The sequence below is a fragment of the Mobula hypostoma genome, chromosome 2 (assembly GCF_963921235.1).
Source record: "Mobula hypostoma chromosome 2, sMobHyp1.1, whole genome shotgun sequence".
Lineage (NCBI taxonomy): Eukaryota > Metazoa > Chordata > Chondrichthyes > Myliobatiformes > Myliobatidae > Mobula > Mobula hypostoma.
Window position 1 is genome coordinate 149,903,687 of NC_086098.1, and position 24,270 is coordinate 149,927,956.

The 24,270-nt window shown below is 41.8% G+C and overlaps 1 protein-coding gene across 1 annotated transcript in view; it reads right to left on the reverse strand.

The window, feature by feature from the left end:
• Positions 1-24,270, reverse strand: part of me1 (malic enzyme 1, NADP(+)-dependent, cytosolic) — a 481,492-nt gene that overhangs the window by 66,249 nt on the left and 390,973 nt on the right. Inside the window, exons 8-9 of the mRNA XM_063040862.1 lie at positions 20,789-20,886; positions 14,472-14,585 (exon numbers count right to left, since the gene is read on the reverse strand). Coding sequence (XP_062896932.1) covers positions 14,472-14,585; positions 20,789-20,886 — 212 coding nt within the window. The remainder of the gene's footprint in view (positions 1-14,471; positions 14,586-20,788; positions 20,887-24,270) is intronic.

Consider the following 24,270-nt stretch of genomic DNA (forward strand, 5'->3'; position numbering starts at 1 on the left):
CCATGCGCGCCCCCCCCCCACTTAATATGACACACCAAATCAACACTGGTGGAGCCAATTGGTTTTAGAAGTCATGTAATTAGTTAAATGGAGATCTGTTTTTGGAGAACTGTGTGCAGTCAAGGTGTTTCAATTGACTGTAGTAAAAATACACCTGTATCTGGAAGGTCCAACTGCTGGTGAGTCAGTATCCTGGCAAAAACTACACCAGGAAGACAAAAGAATGCTCCAAGCAACTCCGCAAAATGGTTATTGAAAAGTACAAGTCAGGGGATAGAAACAAGAAAATTTCCAAGTCACTGAATATCCCTTGGAGTACAGTTAAGTTAATGAAGAAATGGAAGGAATATGGTAAAGCAGTAAATCTGCCTATAGCAGACCATCCTCAAAAACTGAGTAACCATGCAAGAACTGGCTGGTGAGGGAGGCCACCAAGAGACCTATGACAACTCTGGAGGAGTTACAGGCTTCAGTGGCCGAGATCAGAGAGACTGCACATTCAACAACTGTTGCCCAGGTGCTTCACCAGTCTCAGCTTTATAGGAGAGTAGTGAAGAGAAAGCAACTGTTGAAAAAAAACACATGAAATCTCAGCTCGAGTTTACCAGAAGGCATGTAGGAGACTCTGAAGTCAACTGGAGAAAGGTTCTATGGTCTCATGAAACCAAAATCGGGCTTTTTGGCCATCAGACTAAACGCTTTGTTTGGCATAAGCCAAATACCGCACATCATCAAAAACACACCACCCCTGCGGTGAAGTATGGTGGAGGCTGCATCATGATTTGGGGATGCTTCACTGCAGCAGGCCCTAGAAGGCAGAGGGTAAAATGAATGCAGCAAAATTCAGGGAAATCCTGGAGGAAAATCTGAGAACCACAACTTGGGAGCAGATTTGTTTCCCAGCGAGACAATGACCCCAAGCATAAAGCTGAACCCACACAGGGCTTAAATCAACAATGTTACTGTCCTGAAGTGACCAACTCAGCATCCAGACCTTAGTCCAATTGAGAATTGTGGGTGGACTTGAAAAGGGCTGTTTACTCATGACCCCCATGGAATCTGACAGAGCTTGAGCAGTTTTGTAAAGAAGAATGAGGAAAATTTACAGTGTCCAGATGTGCAAAGCTGATAGAGACCTACCCACACAGACTCAGGGCTATAATTGCTGCCAAAAATGGATCTACTAAATACTGACTTAAAGGGGGTGAGTATCAATTATTTTGTGTTTAGTAATTTTAATACATTTAGACTAATTTGTAGAAATTTGTTTTCACTTTGACTCTCTTTTGTTGATCAGTGTCAAAAAAGCCAAATTAAAACCACTGTGATTCAATATTGTAAAACAATAAAACATGAAAACTTCTGGGGGGGAGGTGAATACTTTTTATAGGCACTGTGCAGATATATAGCACAGTACTCTTCATGTATGTAACACCCTGGGAAAGATTTCACTAACATAATGGTCTTTCTGTAGAAGCAGTGTTTGGGTTATGGTCAGAGATAATGGGTGCTTTGGAATGTGAGCTGGGTCCTTGGTTCAGCGGGAGATGAAGAGAGAAGATGCTGAAGAGAACTAGTCGTAGGATTGCGGGGGCCCTGGCAGAAATATTTAAAATGTCGCTGTCTACGGGTGAAGTGCCGGAGCATTGGAGAGTGGCTCATGTTGTTCCGTTGTTTAAAAAAGGATCGAAAAGTAATCCTGGAAATTATAGGCCGGTGAGTTTAACGTCAGTAGTAGGTAAGTTATTGGAGGGAGTACTAAGAGACAGAATCTACAAGCATTTGGATAGACAGGGGCTTACTAGGGAGAGTCAACATGGCTTTGTGCGTGGTAGGTCATGTTTGACCAATCTGTTGGAGTTTTTCGAGGAGGTTACTAGGAAAGTGGATGAAGGGAAGGCAGTGAATATTGTCTACATGGACTTCAGTAAGGCCTTTGACAAGGTCCCGCATGGGAGGTTAGTTAGGAAAATTCAGTCGCTAGGTATACATGGAGAGGTGGTAAATTGGATTAGACATTGGCTCGATGAAAGAAGCCAGAGAGTGGTGGTAGAGAATTACTTCTCTGAGTGGAGGCCTGTGACTAGTGGTGTGCCACAGGGATCAGTGCTGGGTCCATTGTTATTTGTCATCTATATCAATGATCTGGATGATAATGTGGTAAGTTGGATCAGCAAGTTTGCTGATGATACAAAGATTGGAGGTGTAGTAGACAGTGAGGAAGGTTTTCAGAGCCTGCAGAGGGACTTGGACCAGCTGGAAAAATGGGCTGAAAAATGGCAGATGGAGTTTAATACTGACAAGTGTGAGGTATTGCACGTTGGAAGGACAAACCAACGTAGAACATACAGGGTTAATGGTAAGGCACTGAGGAGTGCAGTGGAACAGAGGGATCTGGGAATACAGATACAAAATTCCCTAAAAGTGTCGTCACAGGTAGATAGGGTTGTAAAGAGAGCTTTTGGTACATTGGCCTTTATTAATCAAAGTATTGAGTATAAGAGCTGGAATGTTATGATGAGGTTGTATAAGGCACTGGTGAGGCCGAATCTGGAGTATTGTGTTCAATTTTGGTCACCAAATTACAGGAAGGATATAAATAAGGTTGAAAGAGTGCAGAGAAGGTTTACAAGGATGTTGCCGGGACTTGAGAAACTCAGTTACAGAGAAAGGTTGAATAGGTTAGGACTTTATTCCCTGGAGCGTAGAAGAATGAGGGGAGATTTGATAGAGGTATATAAAATTATGATGGGTATAGATAGAGTGAATGCAAGCAGGCTTTTTCCACTGAGGCAAGGGGAGAAAAAAACCAGAGGACATGGGTTAAGGGTGAGGGGGGAAAAATTTAAAAGGAACATTAGGAGGGGCTTCTTCACACAGAGAGTGGTGGGAGTCTGGAATGAGCCGCCAGACGAGGTGGTAAATGCGGGTTCTTTTTTAACATTTAAGAATAAATTGGACAGATACATGGATGGGAGGTGTATGGAGGGATATGGTCTGTGTGCAGGTCAGTGGGACTAGGCAGAAAATGGTTCAGCACAGCCAAGAAGGGCCAAAGGGCCTGTTTCTGTGCTGTAGTTTCTATGGTTTCTATGGTTGATTCAACCCAGTGGGGGACCGTGATTCGATGGAGCCAGGTGCCAAGATAGACTGTGGATCGGTGTATATGAATTTTGGGAAGAGTTGAGCTCCAACTTGGGCACATTTGACTGTTTAATTATAATGGGCCCCTTTTGTTTTTTTCTTTCTTTTCTTTACTAACCCTTTAGTTAAGATTCATGAATATAATTCCTTTAATTGTATGCAGTGTGCTGTCTGTTATTTCTTGGTACTGTGTTGTAACAGGGTAGCATCCACACAGACCGGGGTTTGGGATGAGAGTGCCGTCTCAGTCTCACGGGTTTGGCGGGACCGGAGTGTGTATTCCCTAGAGTTACACAGCCAAGGAAACCAGTGGGGTTTCATATATATTTCTTATTGTAATTTATATTTTTATTTGTTATTTTGTATTGCAATGTACTGCTGCCGCAAAATGACAAATGGCAGTAATAGTAAAGCTGATTCTGAGTCACAGAATTCCTCCAGCAGTTATTTTTGCTCGGGATTCCTGCAGTCTATTATGCCTCTTGATGGAAGCAATTTAGTGGGAAATTTCAAAAGGGGATTGGGCCAATAAAGAGAATATTAGCAAGTCTCTGAAGGAAAAGTTATGGAGTGAAAATAACTGGCAGCTTCCCAGAGCTGCTGATAACCTCCTCCTGCTCTGTATGAGATAGAATACTGCAATGGGCTCCTAGCCAAGAAATTCCAAAAGATCTCTAACAGATCAAAGGTGGAGGCAAACTCTAGCATAGTGGACGCCAACCTTTTTAAGCCAAGATCCCCTACCTCAGCCTTAGTGAAAGGCAAAATCAACCTACTAAATCGTTTAGAGAAAACACAGCTCAGATTGTGCTTCCAACTTGAGGCCTTTTATTCGGGCTAATTGTATTTGAATTAAATAAAATGCTTTTGTCAAACTTTCAAATTAATTCAACCAGGAAAACACTGTAACTAGCATATCAAACAGGCCATAGCTGTCTTTCTTTAAGAATATTACAATACTTCATACCTTTAATTCTGTTTCATTATTTAATTTTATTTCAAAACAAAAAATAAATGAATAAAAATTGACTGTTGCACTCAGTGTAATGACTGGGGCTGAATACTTTCTGCTAGTTCCCTGAAATTTGGCTCATAACTACAGAGCCAATCTGAGACAGTCTGTCAGTAAGACAGCTCCTGTTCTTAGATTTAATAATTTTCATCTGTGAAAATGTAATTTCACACAGATACATTGACCCGAAGTAGGCACTAACTTTTAGTGCACATGTGGTAAGATGAGGAAACTTCTCCCTGCTGACAAGTCCCCAAAAGTCACCGTCCCTTGATCTTGCTTTAAGCTCGATGTCATTTTGCAAATCAATTATTTCTATTTCAATATCACTTGCCACACCAAATACTTGCTGCAATTTGGCTGCTATCTGTTCTATATCGATCGGCAGAAATGGGTTTGAAATAAATGCAGCAATATCTTTCATGACATTTAACTCCCCAAAACGCCAATCAAACTCTATTGCTAGTTTGTCTAGGTAAGCACAGTGCTGCTCAGGGCGAAAAGCATTTTTTTCCTTGATAGCCTGTAACATTTTCTCCAAGTTGGGAAAGTGTATCAGCCTCCCGTTCTTTAAATTTGAAATCCAAATACCGAACTTGGCCTTAAATGCATTTACTGCACTTATCATGCGGGGCAGGTGTCGGTCTTTTCCCATGAGCTCGTTGTGTAGCCGTTATATCTGTCAGAAACCCTAAATCCAGTAGCCACGCATCATCTGACAGTTCCTCGTGCTCCTCGTTTCTTGTCGACAGAAAAGTCTTTATCTCAGGCAACAAGTCAACAAAACGTTGTAGCACTTTGCCGCGATTCAACCACCGAACATCAGCATGAAGAAGTATATCTCCGTAAGCGGCATCCAGCTCATCCAATAATGCCTTGAATAAGCGGTGCTGAAGCGCTTTTGCTCGAATCAAGTTTATCAGTTTGACCATCAGTGTCATTACATGAGAAAAGTCCACGACCTTCCCAGCCAAGGCCTGCTGATGAATCACTCAGTGATAATTCAGGAAGTCAGGAAAATCAGGGTCATTATAGCACAGTGCTATAAAACCAACACGCACACCGTGCATTGCTGGGGACCCATCAGTAGTAATTGCCACCAGTTTATGAATAGGGATGTCTTTTTCACAGACATATTTTTAAACTCATTGTAAATATCCTCACCTCTCGTTCTCTCCTTTAATTGCAAAAGAGTGAGGAAGTCCTCCTTTGTTGTAAAATCCTGGAAAGCCATTCTGACAAATACAACAAGCTGAGCTGTTTGCATTACATCCAGGGATTCATCGAACTGTAGTGAAAAATATTCAGAGTGACAAGTCCTTTAACACTTGTCATCCATGTCCTCTGACAGTGATTCCACCCTCCTTGTCACCGTTGCAGGGCCAAGCCGTATATCACATATTGCAGTTTTGATGTCATTTTTGTTTTTAAAGTAATTAAAAACAGTCTCTGCGGTAATGGCCATTGCTTCCTTGAATAAATCGCCATCTGTAAAAGGCTTCTTGTGTTTAATCAAATGATGCTTCAATAGCGGCCTTATTTTGAGCAGCACGTGTTGTGAAAAACGATTGCTGGGCCATCAACCCCGATTTCAGCTCCTCAACTTTCCAGGCACGAATTGCGCTCTTTGGGGGAAAGGTGTCTTTAAATTCCTGGTGGTTGGTGTTGTGGTGCCACTCCAGATTCCCTCTTCTAGTCAGTGCTTGTGTTTGGTGGCGTAACATACATACACACTTGTCTTTCACCAAGGCAAACAGAAATTCCTCTTCCCATTCTGGATGGAATTTGTACGTTTTTGCCTTCTTTCATGGAGCCTCCGCCATGCTAGCTAGCTACCTTGCAGGATATCACCAGCAAGTGCCATAAATTGAAGTCTGCGACAGTCTATACCCTTATCTAATCTAATTGGTCACTTTGATGCAGCACATGCTATGCTGAAACAAATACAACAGCTAAAGCAAAAGAGAGAGAGGTGCTAACTTTTCAGTAAAAAATAAAATTAATGCTAATTACTAGTACACGATCCGAAATGCTAAACATGAATTCACGCTATCAAAGGCAAAAAATTTTTAAAAAAGAAAGAGCAGTACAACTGATCAAACTTTTGCATAATTGACGTAATATAAATAGCAGCATAATAGAGTCAAAACCAATTGAAGTTGATCAAATTTCAGTTAAGTCATGAATGCATAAGTGAGTCATTTTTACCCATACGTGTTGTTTTCTTTCTCCATTGGACAGTTTGCCCCTTTGTTCATTTACGTTTACGATAAACAAAGCTCTCCCATGCTCCATGGAAATTTGACAGACAGCGGCAATAATCACATGATGTCAGCACACATGTGACGCATGATGCTGGGCAGTGGAAAAAGAGAAACACAATAACCAGGGACAGCAACTAAGTGTGGGTTAAAAATGACTCACATATGCACTCCAGGGGTAAAATTTGCTTTTGCATCAAAAGGTTTATCAGGCATAATGTATTTGTGTATATATATTTTTTAATTTTTGGGGGGGATTTACTGGGAAAGTCTCAAAGATTGAACGGCCGATCGTGATCGACTGGTTGGTGACCACTACTCTGGCAGATTAAATTCAATGCAAATAATTAGCACCCTCCTTCAACCCAAGATCAGAATCAGAGTCAGCTTGATGAAATTAAGATATAAGTGCAATACCTATGCATAAATTTGCCAACAACACAACTATTGTTGGCAGAATTTCAGATGGTGATGAGGAGGTGCACGAGAGCGAGGAAGATCACCTGGTTGAGAGGTGTCGCAGCGACAACCTTACACTCAACGTCAGTGAGACCAAGGAATCGATTGTGAACTTTAGGAAGTTAAGAGAACACACACCAGTCTTCATCGAGGTGTCAGAAGTGGAAAGATTGAGCAGTTTCAAGTACCCGGGCATCAATATCTCCGAGGATCTACCCTAGGCCCAACATATTGATGTAGTTACAAAGAAGGCATGACAGTGGCTATACTTCATTAGAAGTTTGTGTAGAATTGGTATGTAAACAAAGGCACTCACAAATTACTGGAGATGTATCATGGAGAGCATTCTAACTAGTCGCTGCACCATCTGGTACAGAGGGGCCACTGCATAGGATCAAAAATAGGTGCAGAAAGTTGTAAACACAGCCATCATGGGCACTAGCCTTCCCAGTATCCAGGACACCTTCAAAAGGCGATACCTCAAAAAGCCAGCATCCATCATTAAGGACCCTTCATCCCCATCACCCAGGACATGCCCTTTTCTCATTGGCACCATCAAGAAAGAGGTACAGGAGCCTGAAGACACACAGTCAATGTTTCAGGGACAGCTTCTTCCCCTCTGGCATCAGATTTCTGAATGGATAATGAACCCATGAACACTAGCTCACTATTTTTCCCTCTCTTTTTGTATTACTGATTTAATTTAATTTTTTTATATATAGTTTTTTAAAAACCAACAGAAGGCAACTAAAAAGGTAATTAAGGAGGAAAAGATGAAAGATAAATGTAAGCTAGCCAATATTAAAGAGGATACCAAAAGATTCTTCAGATACATGAAATGTAAAAGAGAGGTGAGAGTGGCTGGAAGATGCTTCTGGAGAGGTAGTAATGGGGGTCAAGGAAATGGTAGATGAACTGAATAAGTATTTTGCATCAGTCTTCACTGTGGAAGACACTAGCAGTATGCCGGAAGTTCGAGAGTGTCCGAAGGCTGAACTGGAAGAATTTAACACTACTAGGGAGAAAGTGCTTGGGAAGCAGAAATGGCTGAAGGTAGATAAATGACCTGGACCAGATGGTCTACATGCCATGACTCTGAAACAGGTGGCTAAAGAGATTGTGGAGGCATCAGTAATGATCTTTCAAAAATCAATTGATTCAGGCAGGTTTCCAGAGAAATGTCACTCGACTCTTCAAGAAGGGAGGGAGGCAGAAGAAAGGAAATTATAGGCCAGTTGGTCTAACCTCAGTGGTTCTGAAGATGTTGGAGTCATTTGTTAAGGATGTGGTTTTGGGGTACTTGGAGGCACATGATAAAATAGGCTGTAGTCAGCATGGTTTCTCAAGGGAAAATCTTGCCTGACAAATTCGTTGGAATTCTTTGAAGAAATAACAAGCCGGATAGACAAAGGAGAATTGGTGGATGCTGTGTACTTAGATTTTCAGAAGGCTTTTGACAGGGTGCCACACATGAAGTCATTTAACAAGTTCAGAGCCCATGGTATTACCACAGAGATACTAGCATACTGTAGATGAAACATTGGTTAATTGGCAGGAGACAAAGAGTAGGAATAAAGGGCACCTTTTCTGTTTGGCTATCAGTGACTAGTATCGTTCCTCAGGGATCAATGTTGGAACATAAGAACATAAGAAAAAGGAGCAGGAGTGGGCCATCCGGCCCATTAAGCCTGCCCCGCCATTCAATAAGATCATGGCTGATCTGTCCATAAACTCAGCTCCATCTACCTGTCTTTTCCTCATAACCCTTAATTCCCATACTATGTAAAAATCTATCTAACTATATCTTAAATATATTTAGTGAAGAAGCCCCAACTGCTTCCCTGGGCAGAGAATTCCACAGATTCACCACTCTCTGGGAAAAACAATTTCTCCTCATCTCCATCCTAAATCTTCTCCCCTGAATCTTGAGGCAATATCCCCTAGTTCTAGCCTCACCTACCAATGGACACAACTTTCCTACTTCTATCTTATCTATCCCTTTAAACATTTTGTATGTTTCTATAAGATCCCCTCTCATTCTTCTGAATTCCAGAGAGTATAGACCCGGGCGACTCAATCTGTCCTCATAGGTGGAATCAACCTGGTGAACCTCCTCTGCACTACCTCCAAAGCCAGTATATCCTTCCTCAAGTATGGAGACCAGATCTGCACACAGTACTCCAGGTGCAGCCTCACCAGTACCCTGTATAGTTGCAGCATGGCCTCCCTGCTCTTGAATTCAATCCCTCTACCAATGAAGGCCAACATTCTGTTTGCCTTCTTAATAACCCATTGCACCCGCAGACCAACTTTTTGTAATTAATGAACAAGCACTCCCAAGTCCCTCTGCACAACAGCATGCTGCAACCTTTCACCATTTAAATAATAATCTGCTCTTCTATTATTCCTTCCAAAGTGGATGATCTCGCATTTATCAACATTGTATTCCATCTGCCAGACCTTGGCCCACTCACTTAACCTATTTATATCCCTCTGCAGACTCTCCACATCCTCTGTACAATTTGCTTTTCCACTCAGTTTAGTGTCATCAGCAAATTTTGCTATGCTACACGCAGTCCCCTCTTCCAAATCATCAATGTAAATGGTAAACAGCTGTGGGCCCAGCACCAACCCCTGCGGCACCCCACTCACCACCAGAGAAACACCCATTTATACCAACTCTCTGCCTTCTATTGGATAATCAATCCACTATCCATGCCAATACACTTCATCCAACTCCATGCAACTGTATCTTATTTATAAGTCTCTTGTGCGGCACCTTATCGAATGCCTTCTGGAAATCCAAGTATATGACATCCACCTGTTCTCCTCTATCCACTGCACTCATTATGTCCCCAAAGAACTCCAGTAAATTTGTCAAATAGGACCTGCCCTTTCTGAATCCATACTGCGTCTGCCTAACGGAACCTCTCCTTTCTAAATATTTAACTATTTCTTCCTTAATGACAGCTTCAAGCATTTTCCCAACTACAGATGTTAAGCTAACTGGCCTATAGTTTCCCGTCTTTTGCCTACATCTTTTTTTAAAAAGTGGCATGACATTTGTTGTCTTCCAGTCAGCTGGAACCTAACCAGAATCTACAGAGTTTTGGTAAATGATTACCAACGCGCCTAATATAACCTCCGCCAATTCCCTCAGCACCCTGGGATGCATTCCATCAGGACTAGGGGACCTATCTACCTTCAGGCCCTCTAGTTTGCTCATCACTATCTTTTCAGTGACAGTGATTTTATCGAAGTCCTCAGCTCCCATTTTGTCCATAACATCCTTCTTTGGCATATTAGACATGTCCTCCACTGCGAAGTCCGACACAAAATAGTTGTTCAATGACTCAGCCACTTCCTTATCAACCAATATCAATTTCCCCTTTTCGTCTTCCAAGGGACCTACGTTGACTTTAGCCACCCTCTTCCGCTTTATATATTTATAAAAACTTTTGCTATTTGTTTTTATATTTTGTGCTAATTTACTTTCATACTCTATCCTCCCTTTCCTTATTTCTTGTTTAGTTGTTCTTTGTTGCTTTTTAAAGTTTTCCCAATCCTCCAGTCTCCCACTACTCTTTGCGACTTTGTACACAGGAGCTTTTAATTTGATACTATCTTTTATTTCCTTAGTTATCCAAGGCTAGCTCTCCCCACACTTACTGTCCTTACTTTTGACTGGAATATACTTTTGGTGAGCACTGTGAAAAATCTCTTTGAAGGTATTCCACTGTTCCTCAACTGTCCTACCAAATAGCCTGTGCTCCCAATCCACATTAGCCCACTCCTCCCTCATCCTGTTGTAGTCTCCCTTGTTCAAGCTAGTTCAAGCTACACTAGTTTTAAATCTAACTATTTCCTCCTCCACCTGTAGGCGAAATTCAATCATACTATGATCACTCTTTCCAAGAGGATCCCTGACTGCAAGATCGTTAATCTTACCTGTCTCATTGCACAGGACTAGATCTAAGATGGCATTTTCCCTTGTAGGTTCACTAACATGCTGCTCAAGAAAGCCATCATGGATGCATTCTATGAAGTCCTCCTCAAGACTTCCTTGACCAACCTGATTCACCCATCTTTTAATGTTATATGTCAATGACTCGAATGACGGTATTGATGGCTTTTGCTGCAAAGTTTGCAGATGATAGGAAGTTAGATGGAGAGGCAGGTGGTTCTGAGGAAGTAGAGAGGCTACAGAATGAGTTAGACAGATTAAGTGAGTGGGCAAAGAAGTGGCAGGTAAAATGCAGTGTCAGGAGATGGATGGCCCTGCACTTTGGTAGAAGAAATCAAAGGGTTAACATTTTCTAAAGGGAGAAAAAATTCAGAAATCTGAGGTGCAAAGGGACTTGGGAGTCCTTGTGCAGGATTCCCTAAAGGTTATTTTATAGGTTGAGTTGGTTGTAGAAACATAGAAACACAAAAAAACTACAGTACAATACAGGCCCTTCGGCCTACCATGCTGTGCTGAACATGTACTTACTTTAGAAATTACCTAGGGGTTACCCATAGTCCTTTAGTTTTCTGAGCTCCATGTACCTATCCAGGAGTCTCTTAAAAGACCCTATCATATCTGCCTCCACCACCATCGCTGGCAGCCCATTCCACGCACTCACCCCCTCTACGTAAAAAACTTATCCCTGACATCTCCTCTGTACCTACTTCCAAGCATCTTAAAACTGTGCCCTCTCGTGATAGCCATTTCAGCCTTGGGAAGAAGCCTCTGACTATTCACATGATCAATGCCTCTCATCATCTTATACACCTCTATCAGGTCACCTTATCCTCCGTTGCTCCAAGGAGAAAAGGCCAAGTTCACTTAACCAATTCTCATAAGGCATGCTCCTCAATCCAGGCAACATCCTTGTAAATCTCCTCTGCACCCTTTCTATAGTTTCCACATCCTTCCTGTGGTGAGGTGACCAAAACTGAGCACCTTGCTCCAAGTGGGGTCTGACCAGGGTCCTATATAGCTGTAACATTAGCTCTCGGCTCTCAAACTCAATCCCATGGTTGATGAAGACCAATGCTCTGTATGCCTTCTTGTGAAGAAGTCAAAAGTGGTGTTTACATTCATTTCAAGAGGACTAGAATAAAAAAGCAAGAATATAACATTGAGGCTTTGTAAAGCACTGGTAAAGACTCATTCAGAGTATTGTAAGCTGTATTGGACCCCTTATTTAAGAAAGGATGTGCTGACAATGGAGAGCATTCAAAGGAAGTTCACAAAAACAATACTCGGATTGAAAGGCTTGTCACATGAGAAGTATTTGATTGCCTTGGGCCTCTATTCACTGGAATTCAGAAGAATGAGGGGTGACTTCATTGAAACCTATCGAATGGTGAAAGGCCTCGATAGAGTGGATATGGAGAGGATGTTTTCTATGGTGAGGGAGTCTAAGCCAGAGGGCACAGCCTCAGAATAGAGGGGCATCATTTTAGCATGGAGGTGAGGATGAATTCCTTAGACAGAGAGTGGTGAATTTGTGGAATGCATTGCCAAAGGTGGTGGTGGAGGTCATGTCATTGGGTATATTTAAGGCAGAGGTTGATAGATTCTTGATTAATCAGGCATGAAAGGATATGGGAGAAGATAGGAGATTAGGGTTAAGAGGGAAAATGGATCAGCCATGATGAAATGGCAGAGCAGACTCAATGGGCTAAATGGCCTAATTCTACTCCTGTACCTTATGGTTTTATTGTAATTTATAGTATTATTATTGTGAATTGCAAAGTACTGCTGCCACAAAGCAACAAATTTTCTGACATATGCCAATAATGTTAAACCTGATTCTGATTCTTAGATGCAAATCACCACGACTAAATTAAGCGGCAGAAAAGCCAGAGCCGCTGATAAGCCTAACCCCATTCCCATGATTCTGAGTCTGATCTACTTCGAAGGACTTTTGAATAATCCATCTGGATTGCATTTCCAAGATGCAAAACACACACAAAGTACTGGAGTACCCCCACCTGACTTCACCTATCACCTTTCAGCTGGTCCTCTTTCCGCTCCCCCACCTTCTTTTTCTGGCACATTTCCCCCCTTTCTTTCCATTTCTGATGAAGGGTCATGGCCCAAACCATCGGCTGGTTATTCCTCTGCATAGATGCTGCCAGACCTGCTGAGTTCCTCCAGCATATTGTGTGTGTTGCTCTGGATTTACAGCATCTGCAGAATCTCTTGTGTCCAAGGTGAAAAGATTTCCTCACATCTGTCTTACTGTTCAAATATCAAGCACAGTTTTATCACCCTGAAATCTTCAACCAGAATTTAATAACACATCGTGTCCTAGAGGCTGGATCTCCTTCACACAACAACTGTTTTCTATACTCTACAGATATCTTTAATTTTGCCAATGGATGCATTGCATGCAATAGCACCAAAGCATGAAGAACGTTTAGCAAGTAATTATTTGTCACATGCACAGTACTGCACTTGTCAACATGGAGCGGAGGGCAAGCTTGTAAATCTGGCAGGAGCAAAGAATGTTGGGAATGGCGAGGGTGTAGCACTGCAGGTGGGGTGTAGGACAGGTGTGCCGGGGAGACTGTGGTGCAGGTGCAGACACACCCAGCTTTGAGACACCAAGCAAGGTCATTTGATTCCAAATAATGGTTTATTAATCATTTCAGAATGTCTCTCTGGTGCTTCTCACTTCCTCCCCTCTCCCTTCTCCAAACTGTGAATTTTGCACAGTACTGTACATTGAAAAATTGAAACATACAGTAAAATGCACTGTTTGTGTCAACGACCATCAGAGTCCAAGGGTGTGCTGGTGGCCGCCCACAAGGGCCGCCACACATTCCGGTGTCAACATACAGTAGCGTGCCCACAATGCTCGGTAGACCAACACAGGACATAATGAGACACAAAAACAACAGAAAAGACCAATTCCATTCCTCCCTCCCATTCACTCACAGGTACAGTTCTATCTTCTACCACTGAGTGGCCACTTTATTAGGTACAGGAGTGTAATCCTGTGAGGTCTTCTGCTGCTGTAGATGATCCATTTCAAGGTTTGAAGCGTTGTGCATTCAGAGATGCTCTTCTGGACACCACTGTTGTGATGTGTGCTTATCTCTGTTACTGTCGCCTTCCTGTCAGCTTGAACCAGTCTGGCCATTCTCCTCAGACCTCTCTCATTAATGAGGTGTTCTTGCCCACAGAACTGCCACTCAGTTCATGTTTTCTGTTTTTTACCCTATTCTCTGTAAACCTAGTGATGGTTGTGTGTGAAAATCCCAAGAGATCAGCAGTTTCTCATATACTCAAACTGGCACCAACAATCATTCCACAGTCAAAGTCACTTCAATCACATTTCTTCCCCATTCTGATGTTTGGTCTGAACAACAACTGAATCTCTTGACCGTGTCTGCATGCTTTTATGCATTGAGTTGCTGCCGCATGACTGGCTGATGAGATATTTGCATTAACGAATGGGTGTTCCGGATAAAGTGGCCACGGAGTGCATGTTCTATGTAATTTATGACTGTGTATGAGGCATAACCCCCCCCCCCCGACATCAGACACAATACCTGTGCTTCTCATACCCAAATTACCTGCTTGAATGTTTCACATTTACCTGAACAATGAGGCCTTTAGAGTCAACCATCCAGATTTTTGACACAGCTTGTTGTTGAGTAATCCCTTCCTTCTCCATGGCCAGCACAAGAAGATTTGCTATTCCCAGGGCAGCCTAAAGTAGGGGACAGAAAAAGAAAGCCCACCAGAGTGAAACCAGCTTCCTTCGGCAAAATATAAGGCAGTAATGCATACATTCATGATAAATATGACAGAGGGATGTAGCACAGCCAGCCCCATCATGGGCAGAATCCTACACACCATTGACCATAGCTTCAAGGAGGCAGCATCCATCATTAAGGACCTTCATCATCCAGGCCATGCCATCTTTTCATTACCGCCATCAGGGAAGAGGGACAGGAGCCTGAAGATACACACTCAATGTTTTAGGAACAACTTCTTTCCCTCCGCCATCAGATTATGAATAGTCTCTGAGCCCATAAACACTACCCATTTACACTATTTATTTATCTGTTGTAACTTATAGTACTCTTTATGTATTGCACTGTAATGCTGACAGAAAAGAACACATTTCATGATATTTGTCAATGATATTAAACCGGAATCTGATTCGGGGTTTCTGAAATGTTTAGATTATTTTGGGTCCATCCATTATTAAAATGAACAATGAAAATGCTATCTTTACTGAGGAAATAAGTGCCAAATTACTGCAATAATTGGTGCAACATGGTAGCATAACATTACTACAGCACGAGAAACCCAGGTTCAATTCCCACTACTGTCTGTAAGCAGTTTGCACTTTCTCCCCGTGACCACGTGGGTTTCCTCCGGGTACTCCAGCTTCCGCCCACATTCCAAAGACGTACGGATTACTAGGTTAACTGGTCACATGGGTGTAATTGGATGGAGCAGGCTCACTGGGCCGGAAGGGCCTGTTACTGTGCTGTATCCCTAAATAAATAAAATAAAAAGAACAACTCTCCTCCCCAGACTATCAGGGGCTGATGTCCAGGAGCAACATAAGGCAATTCCCTGATTCTTGCCAGTTTTCCAGGGAGAAATGTTACACCCTAAGATCATGGAACTGCTAAAAAGAAGCCTGATGGCTGAGGGGTAATAATTATTCCTGAACCTGGTGGTGTGGGCCCTGAGGCTCCTGTACATCCTTACTAATGGCAGAGGTAAGAAGAGAACATGGCCTGATGGTGGGAGCCCTTGATGATGGAGAGAGCATAGCCTGGATGGGACACAACCTCGTGGGCATAGGGACTGTACTGCGCTCTAATGTTCTCCGTTCTATGTTCTAATAAACTAAGCATACTCCTGATGCTTTTTTTTTTAGATTTTTTTTGTTTTATATCGTTCATCTGTATCCTGTATGATTGGGAGATTTAACACTCATGTGTCAACTGGGCTTATATTTAACTATGTTAACTACAACAATGTATTCCCAATAACTTTGTATCAATATTATGGTATGTTGTTTCTTATTATGAAACTAATAAAAAGATTGAAAAAGAAAGATTATGGAACTGCTGAAATTGGAGATCCAGGAATGTGGATATTTGCATTTTTATCAGACACCAGCAACATTTGATGGATTTATATTAATTAAATAGGGATACCATGATTTTCAAGGCTAATAATTCTATCAATATTTGTATTGCAGACTTTAATATTGATTTAAAAAAATGGAATGTTATGTAGGAGAAAAGATTTGCTCAATTTCCTGTGATTCATCTTTACTGCTCAAAGTGCAAAGTAAATTTATTATCAAAGTACATATATGTCACTGTAAACAACCCTGAGATTCATTTTCTTTCAGGCATTTGTAGTGAATACAAAGAAATGCAATAAAATTAATGGAAAAAAGCGCAAACAACATGACGGACTAACAACCAATGTGCAAAACAAGCAGTGAAAATACAAGAAGAAATCATAATAATAATAAATAAGCAATAAATATTGAGAACATGAGATGAAGAGTCCTTGAAAGTGAGTCCATAGGTTAGGGGAACAATTCAGTGATGGAGCGAGTGAAGTTATTCCCTCTAGTTCAAAAGCCTGATGGCTGAGGGGTAATAACTATTCCTGAACCTAGTGCTGTGGGCCCTGAGGCTCCTGTACATCCTTACTAATGGCACAGTTAAGAAGAGAACATGGCCTGATGGTGGGAGTCCTTGATGATGGAGAGAGCATAGCCTGGATGGATACAACCTCATGGGCAGAGGGACTATACCGCGCTCTAATGTTCTCTGTTCTATGTTCTAATAAACTAAGCATATTCCTGATGCTTACAAAAAGACATCATCATAAAGTCATATATTTTGTTTCTATGGATTACCACTTTAATTCAGGATTTATTTCACCTTTAAGCCTCAAGTTTTACATAATCACTTTCAATGCATGAAAACTTCAAATGTAGCCACTCCATACAAGAAGGCAGATGTATACCTTCAAGCAGACTGTCTAAACTGAGTAACCTGGGGGAAGTTGAGTGAACAATCCTGGGAAGGCCATGGGTGTTAGTAAATGGAAGGAGTTTCACTAATATGGCAATAGTTTTGAAACCCAATTTATTAATGTTTTAGAGCAGTGGTCCCCAACCTCCGGGCCGCGGACCGATATATTGCCGCAGAGGATGCAGCGGTGGCCGGAACGCACCTAGCACATCTTTAAGAAAAAAACCGAAATAAACAAGCTAATTAATTAGGTGCTGCCGGCACGTAAATGTCGGCCCAGATCAGAGGCAACGCAATCGGCAATCACCTCTGATCTGGACCGACATTTATGTGCTGGGCGGCACCTAATTAGTTAGCTTGTTTATTTTGGCTTTTTTCTTAAAGATGTGCTGGGTGCATTCCGGCCACTGCTGCACCCCTGCATGCTTCGCGGCAATGTATCGGTCCGCGGCCTGGACGTTGGGGACCACTGTTATAGAGTACTGTGTTTTAATGAAGGATATCGGCTGAAAAAGTTGACTGTTTATTCTTCTCCGTAGATGCTGCCTGACCTGCTGAGTTCCTCCAGCAATTTTTTTTGTGTGTTCCTCAAGATCTCCAGCATCTGCAGAACCTCTTGTGTTTATGTATTCTGGGGCATTGTTTACGAGCATATCAAACTTGCTGTTTGCTAGGGATATACAAATGGAAGCCAGGCACACAGGAAATTGAGAAAACCTGTGTCAATCCAGTTGTAACTTGTATCACAGCCACGATTTGTTGCATTTTGCAGAATTTGCGGGAAACAGGCCGTGAGATGGTTGGCAAAAGAAAACCAAAACCAAATCCAATTTGCCAGATTGGAAAGGTCAGGTACAGGCCAAATCAAAGTTCCCAGACCAGAGAGCATATCAAAGTGGCAGGGTTGGGTCTGAGAGCAAGGAACAACCCACTGTTTGGCTGATTTAAGCACTGGGCCAGATAGAAAAGAGTCAGGGTGTTGGGGCCAGAGGCAAGGGATGGGCCACTGTTCAGCTCACGGCTCACGAGGTTCACTCATTTCTGTGTTGAACAGAGGCTGTGGCCTGCAATAAACCGCTCTTGGATCACTGTGACTGGCTTCACGGCTGTGGACTCACTTTCGTGAACTTCAGTTCTGAATGTTACTTGTTTACTTTTACTGTTTGCAAGACTTGTTTATTTTTCTGCCCATTAGGAGTTCGACAGTCTTCTTTTTAAATGGGTTCTATTGTGTTTCTTTGTTTTGTGGCTGCCTGAAAGGAGATGAACCTCAAAGTTGTATATAGTATACATACCTTCATAATAGATGAACCTTGAACTTTGATAAGAAATCATACAATTTTATAACATAACATTTGGGGTGCCATGGTGTTGCAGCAGTTAGCGTGGCGCTATTACAACTCAGGGCGTTTTGGAATTCAAAGTTCAATTCCAGAACCATATGTAGGGACTCTCAGCAATTCAGAACAATTCATCCCCTCTGCCATCTCATTCAAAAACAGACATTGAACCCATGAACACTACCTCATTTTTTAAATATATATTATTTCTGGTTTTGTACAATTTTTAATCTATTCAATATACATATACTGTAATTGATTCATTTATTTATTTATTTTTACTTTTTTCTTCTATATTATGTACAGCATTGAACTGCTGCTGCTAAGTTAACAAATTTCACCACACATGCCAGTGATAATAAACCTGATTCTGATTCTGGCTCTGAGTCTCTATGTTCTCCCCGTAAACCTGTGGATTTCCTCCGGGTGCTCCGGTTTCCTCCCACAGTCTAAAGACAGACTGGTTAGTAGGTTAATCGGTCATTGAAAATTGTGCTAAATAGATGGGTTGCTGGGCAGTGCAGCTTATTGGCCCAGAAGGGTCTGTTCTATGCTGTATCTCTAAATAAATAAAAATCAATTAAATAAATAACTCTCACCTTTACATAGAAGGCAACCTATGTAATTAAAACGGTTGTGCTTTAGCCTTCATGCTGCATCACTGCGTGGCATGGAAACTGCTCTGGGGTGGACAGGAAGGCTCTACAACCGGTAGCCAATACTGTGCAATGCATTATTGGCAACCAGGCTACCCACCATATATACAGAAAGGTGCTGGAAAAGAGCCAGTAACATCATGAAGGATCCCATCCACCCTGCTCATGGACTGTTTCTCCCACTCCCATCAGGCAGGAGGCCAGGGCCTCCAGACTCAAAAACAGGTACTTTCTCCAAGTGGTAAGGCTGATCAACACCTCTACCCACTAACCTACCCCTCCACACCCCCAACCACCACCACTTTATCATTTCCTGTCAGTCACCTTATGTACAGACACTCCTGTGTCACTTTATGGACATAAAATTTGGGAACAGATTTGGGAACAGTTTCTTTCCAACTGTGATAAGACTGCTGAACGGATCCTGACCCAGATCTGGGCCGTACCCTCCAAATATCCGGACCTGCCTCTTGGTTTTTTTCCACTACCTTACTTCCCATTTTTCTATTTTCTATTTATGATTTATAATTTAAATTTTAATATTTACTAATTTTAACTATTTTTAATATCTTTAATATTTGTAATCCAGGGAGTGTGAAGCACAGAATCAAATATCACTGTGACGATTGTACGTTCTAGCACCAATTGTTTGGCGACAATAAAGTATAAAATCAATCTATGTATATAAGCTATCTTATGTATTTATATTTATTGTGTGCTTCTATAATGTTCTTTATCTTATTGTGTTTTTTTATGCTGAGTCAGATCCAGAGTAACAATTATTTCATTTTCACAAACACAAGAGATTCTGCAGATTCTGGAAATCCAGAGCAATGCACAAATTGCTGGAGGAGCTCAGCAGGTCAGGAGGTGTCTATGGAGAGGAATAAACAGTTGACGTTTCAGACCAAGGCCCTTCATCAGGACTGGAAAGGAATGGGCAAGATGCCAGAATAAGAGGGTGGGGGGAGCGGAAGGAGTACCAGCTAGAAGGTGATAGGTGAAGCCAGATGAGTGGGAGAGGAGGGTGGTGAAAGAAGTTGGGAGGTGATTGGTGGAAAAGGCCAAGGGCTGGAGAAGAAGGAATCTAATAGAAGAGGAGAGTGGATCATGGGAGAAAGGGAAGGAGAAGGGGCACCACGGAGAGGTGATAGGTAGGTCAGGGGAAGAGGAAAGAGACCAGAGTGGGAAATGAAAAAGAGGGAAGGGGGTGGGGAATGAGTTACCGGAAGTTGGAGAAATCAATGTTCATGTCATCAGGTTGGAGGCTACCTAGACGAAATAATCTTTTCATTCTCTTGACTTGTGTAATGAAGAATGACAATAAACAGTCTTCAGTCTTGATCTTGATCTCAATTGACGGGCAGCTCCCATGATACAGAGAGTGGCCAGTGTTTACTTGGTGTTTACTTTGGACCTTCATTGTTATTGGGTGGAATAGTAACAGCGGCAAGTTGGTGGGAGGACCTTTGTTTTGCACAAGTGTAAGAATGATTGTTTTGTAAACTTTGGTGAATGTGGAGATTGGGCTCCAGTAGAGTACATATATATAAGCACTGTGTCTGGAATTAGAATCAGGTTTATTATCACTGACTTAAGTCATGTAATTAGTTGCTTTTCAGCAGCAGTACAGTGCATAAAAATTAATGTAAGTTACAACAATACATGCATCAGAATACGTAGTGCAAAAAGAGAGTAAAGTAGCAATGTGGTGCTTATGGACCATTCAGAAATCTGATGGCGAAGGGGAAGAAACTGTTCCTAAAATGTTGTGTGTGTTTCTTCAGGCTCCTGTACATCCTCACTGAAGGCAGTCATAAATATCAGAAATAATATGTGACTAATTAATTCATTGAAGCTATCATCAGTTAACTCAGTGATTGGTGTTTGTACACTAACCTCACCAGCTCCTTGAAACAAGAACTTGTGTTCTGACAGCTTGTTCTTCGTGATGCGGAGAGCTGCCAATATGCCCGCCATGGCCACTGATGCTGTCCCTGAATGGAGAAAATGCTCGTTAGTGACAGTAGTACATAACTATCCTAATGGTAAAATCACAAGTTACATCATTGACTGTTAATTCCCCTCCATAGATGCCGCCTGACCTGTTGAGTCCCTCTAGCATTTTGTGTGTGTTTCTCCGGATTTCCAGCATTTGTAGAATCTCTTGTGTTTAAAATCTGAATTTGCCAAAATTAATCTTTATACATTTCCAATTCGGTACATCAAGAAAATGTGATAATAATGTTGCATGAACATGACACATAAATACTTAGATAGACATAACTGCTCACAATCTACCTCGTTATAATCATGTTCTTTATCATTTGCCAGCACTGCATTTTTCACTTTTACACATCATTCTGTATTGTTATTGTTTTACCTTATTCCAGTTCAATGCACTGTGTAACAATCTGACCTGCATAAACAGTATGGAAGACAAGCTTTTCACTATGTCTTGGTACATGTGACAATAATAAACCAATACCAGTACCAATATTTAATAAAAAGATGAGTTGATCCAGATAAGTTCAGTAACCTAACTTACGCAATAAGTGGTCACTTTATAATGGACCTCCTGTACCTAATGAAGTGGCCACTGAGTGCACGTTTGTTGTCTTCTGCTGCTGTAGCCCATCCACTTCAAGGTTTGACGTGTTGTTCATTCACAGTTGCTCTTCTGCACACCACTGTTGTAATGTGTGGTTACTTGAGTTACTGTCGCCTTCCTGTCAGCTTGAACCAGTCTGGCCATTCTCCTCTGACCTTTCTCATTAACAAGGCATTTTTGCCCACAGAACTGCCACACACCGGATGTTTTCTGCACTATTCTCTGTAAACTATAGAGACTGTTGTGCATGAAAACCCCAGATCAGCAGTTTCTGACCATCTGGCACCAACAATCATTCCACAGTTAAAGTCACTTCGATCACATTTCTTATCCATTCTGAAATTTGGTCTGAACAACACCTGAAACTCTTGTCCACGTCTGCATGCTTTTATGCATTGAGTTACTGACACATAATTGGCTGATTAGATATTTGCATTAATGAGCTAATGTACAGGTGTACCTAATAAAGTGCCAATCATAGATAACTACAGAAACAATCATTTCAGAGATCTTTATTAATTCATCAATTCCCTGCTTTAAACTGGGATACAAAATGCAAAGATTTATCCATTAGTACTCTTATAATTATAAACTTACCAATTGGCATTATATTGTCATTGTGAATTGGAAGGAATGAATAGCACATTTGCACAGAGGTACAGAGTGCAAAGCAGCAATCATCGTGTAGGAGGGACAGCAGCACAGTGAGTAGAGCCCATGCTTCTCAGTGCCAACCCCCAGCCCAGGTGCTCTCTGCATGGAGTTTGTACGGTCCCCCTCGGACTTTGTGGGTTTCCTCCAGCTGATCCAGTTTCCTGGCTCATCCCAGAGATTTGAATTGGCTACAGTATAGTAACATGCTCCTGGTGGGTAGTTGAGGTGTCAGAAGCTAGGACAAGTTGATGAGAATATGGAGAGAGTAAAAAGAAAATGGGATCTCTATAGAATCAGTGGTTCTCAGTGGGCTGAGGACCCATTTCTATAGTCTCTCTGTAAAACTTTCAACGTGTAAAGTGATTCATTTTGGATGGTTGAATTTGAAGGCAGAACACAGGATTAATGGCAGGAATCTTAACAGTGTGGGGGATCTCTGAGATCACGTTCAGAGATCCTTCAAAGTTGTTGTATAAGTTAATAGAGTCAGGATTCAAGATTCAAGAGTGTTTAATGTCATTTCAGGTACCCAAGTGTAAAGCAGAACAAAATAATCGTTAGGCAGATCTGATGCAGCATAAAACAAATACAATAAAGTAAAGAAAACAATAATAATAAAAACCACAATAAATATAAACACGCGAGATAGCTTATATACATAGATTGTATGTCTATAAAGTGACACTAGGCACAGGAGGTGACTGAAAGTAGATGATGAAGTAGTGGTGGTGGAGAATTGGGTTAGTGGGTAGCTTAGAGGGTTGTTAAGAAGGCATATGGTGTGTTGGCCTTCATTAGCCAGGGGACTGAGTTCAAGAGCCGTGGGATAATGTTGCAGCTCTATAAAACTCTTGTTAGACAACACTTGGAACATCGTGTTCATTTCTGGTCACATCATTCTAGAAAGGCTGTGGAAGCTTCAGGGAGCTTCAGGGAGGTTGCAGAGGAGATTTACCAGGATGGGGCCTGGATTAAAGAGCATGTTTAATGAGGACAAGTTGAGAAAAATTCAGCTTTTCTCTTTGGAGCATGTAAGGGTCAGAGGTGACTTGATAGAGGTGTATAAGATGATAAGAGGCATAGATCAACTGGATAGTCAGAGACTTTTTTCCCATGGTGGAAATGCCTAATATGTGGGGGCATAATTTTAAGATGACTGGAGGAAAGTAAAAGGGGGATGCTAGAGATAAGTTAATTTACACAGAGAGTGGTGGGTGCAAGGAACACGCTGCCAGGGCTGATGGTAGGGACAGAAACATTAGGGATATTTAAGAAAATCTCAGGTAGGTAAACGGATTATAGAAAAGAAAGCTATGTGGGAGGGAACAGTTAGATTGATCTTAGAGTGGGTTAAAAGGTCAGCACAACATCATGGGCCGAAGAGCCTGTGGTGTGTTGTAATGTTCTATTTCCTACTCCAAAGTCAGCCTAACCCTTCCCTCCCACATAGGCCTCCATTTTCTTTCATCCATGTGTCTATCTAAATGTAACTCATGTACCCGCCTTTTCATCACCCCGGCAGTGCATTCCCCATATTCACCACTCTTTGTGTAAAAGCACTAACTCTCACAACCCCCCTGTACGTTGCTCCAAGTTATGCCCCCTTGTATTAGCCATTTTTCCATCCTGGGAAAAGGTCTCTGGCTGTCACTCGATCATGTTGTACACCTCTATCAAGTCACTGCTCATCCTCCTTTGCTTCAAAGAAGAAAGCCCTAGCTCGCTCAGCCAGTCATCATCAGTCATGCTCTGTAATCCAGGCAGCATCCTTTTAAATCTCCTCTTCACCCTCTCTAAATCTCCTACATACTCCCTATAATAAGGCGACCAGAAAACCAAGATCAAACAAATATATTGATAAAGTCTCAGTGCTGAGGAAGGGTCTCGGCCCGAAATATCAACTATCTAGTAGTCACATTTCAAAGAAAGAAGGCAGGAGAATGGGGTTGAGAGGGATAATAAATCAGCCATGATGGAATGGCAGAGCAGATTTGATGGGCCGAATGGCCTAACTCTGCTTGTGTGTCTTATGGACTTCATTATTCTATTCCTTTGCATGCTTCATTTTGTGAATTATCTTGATTGTCTAGACCAGCAAAATAGCAGAAATCATCAG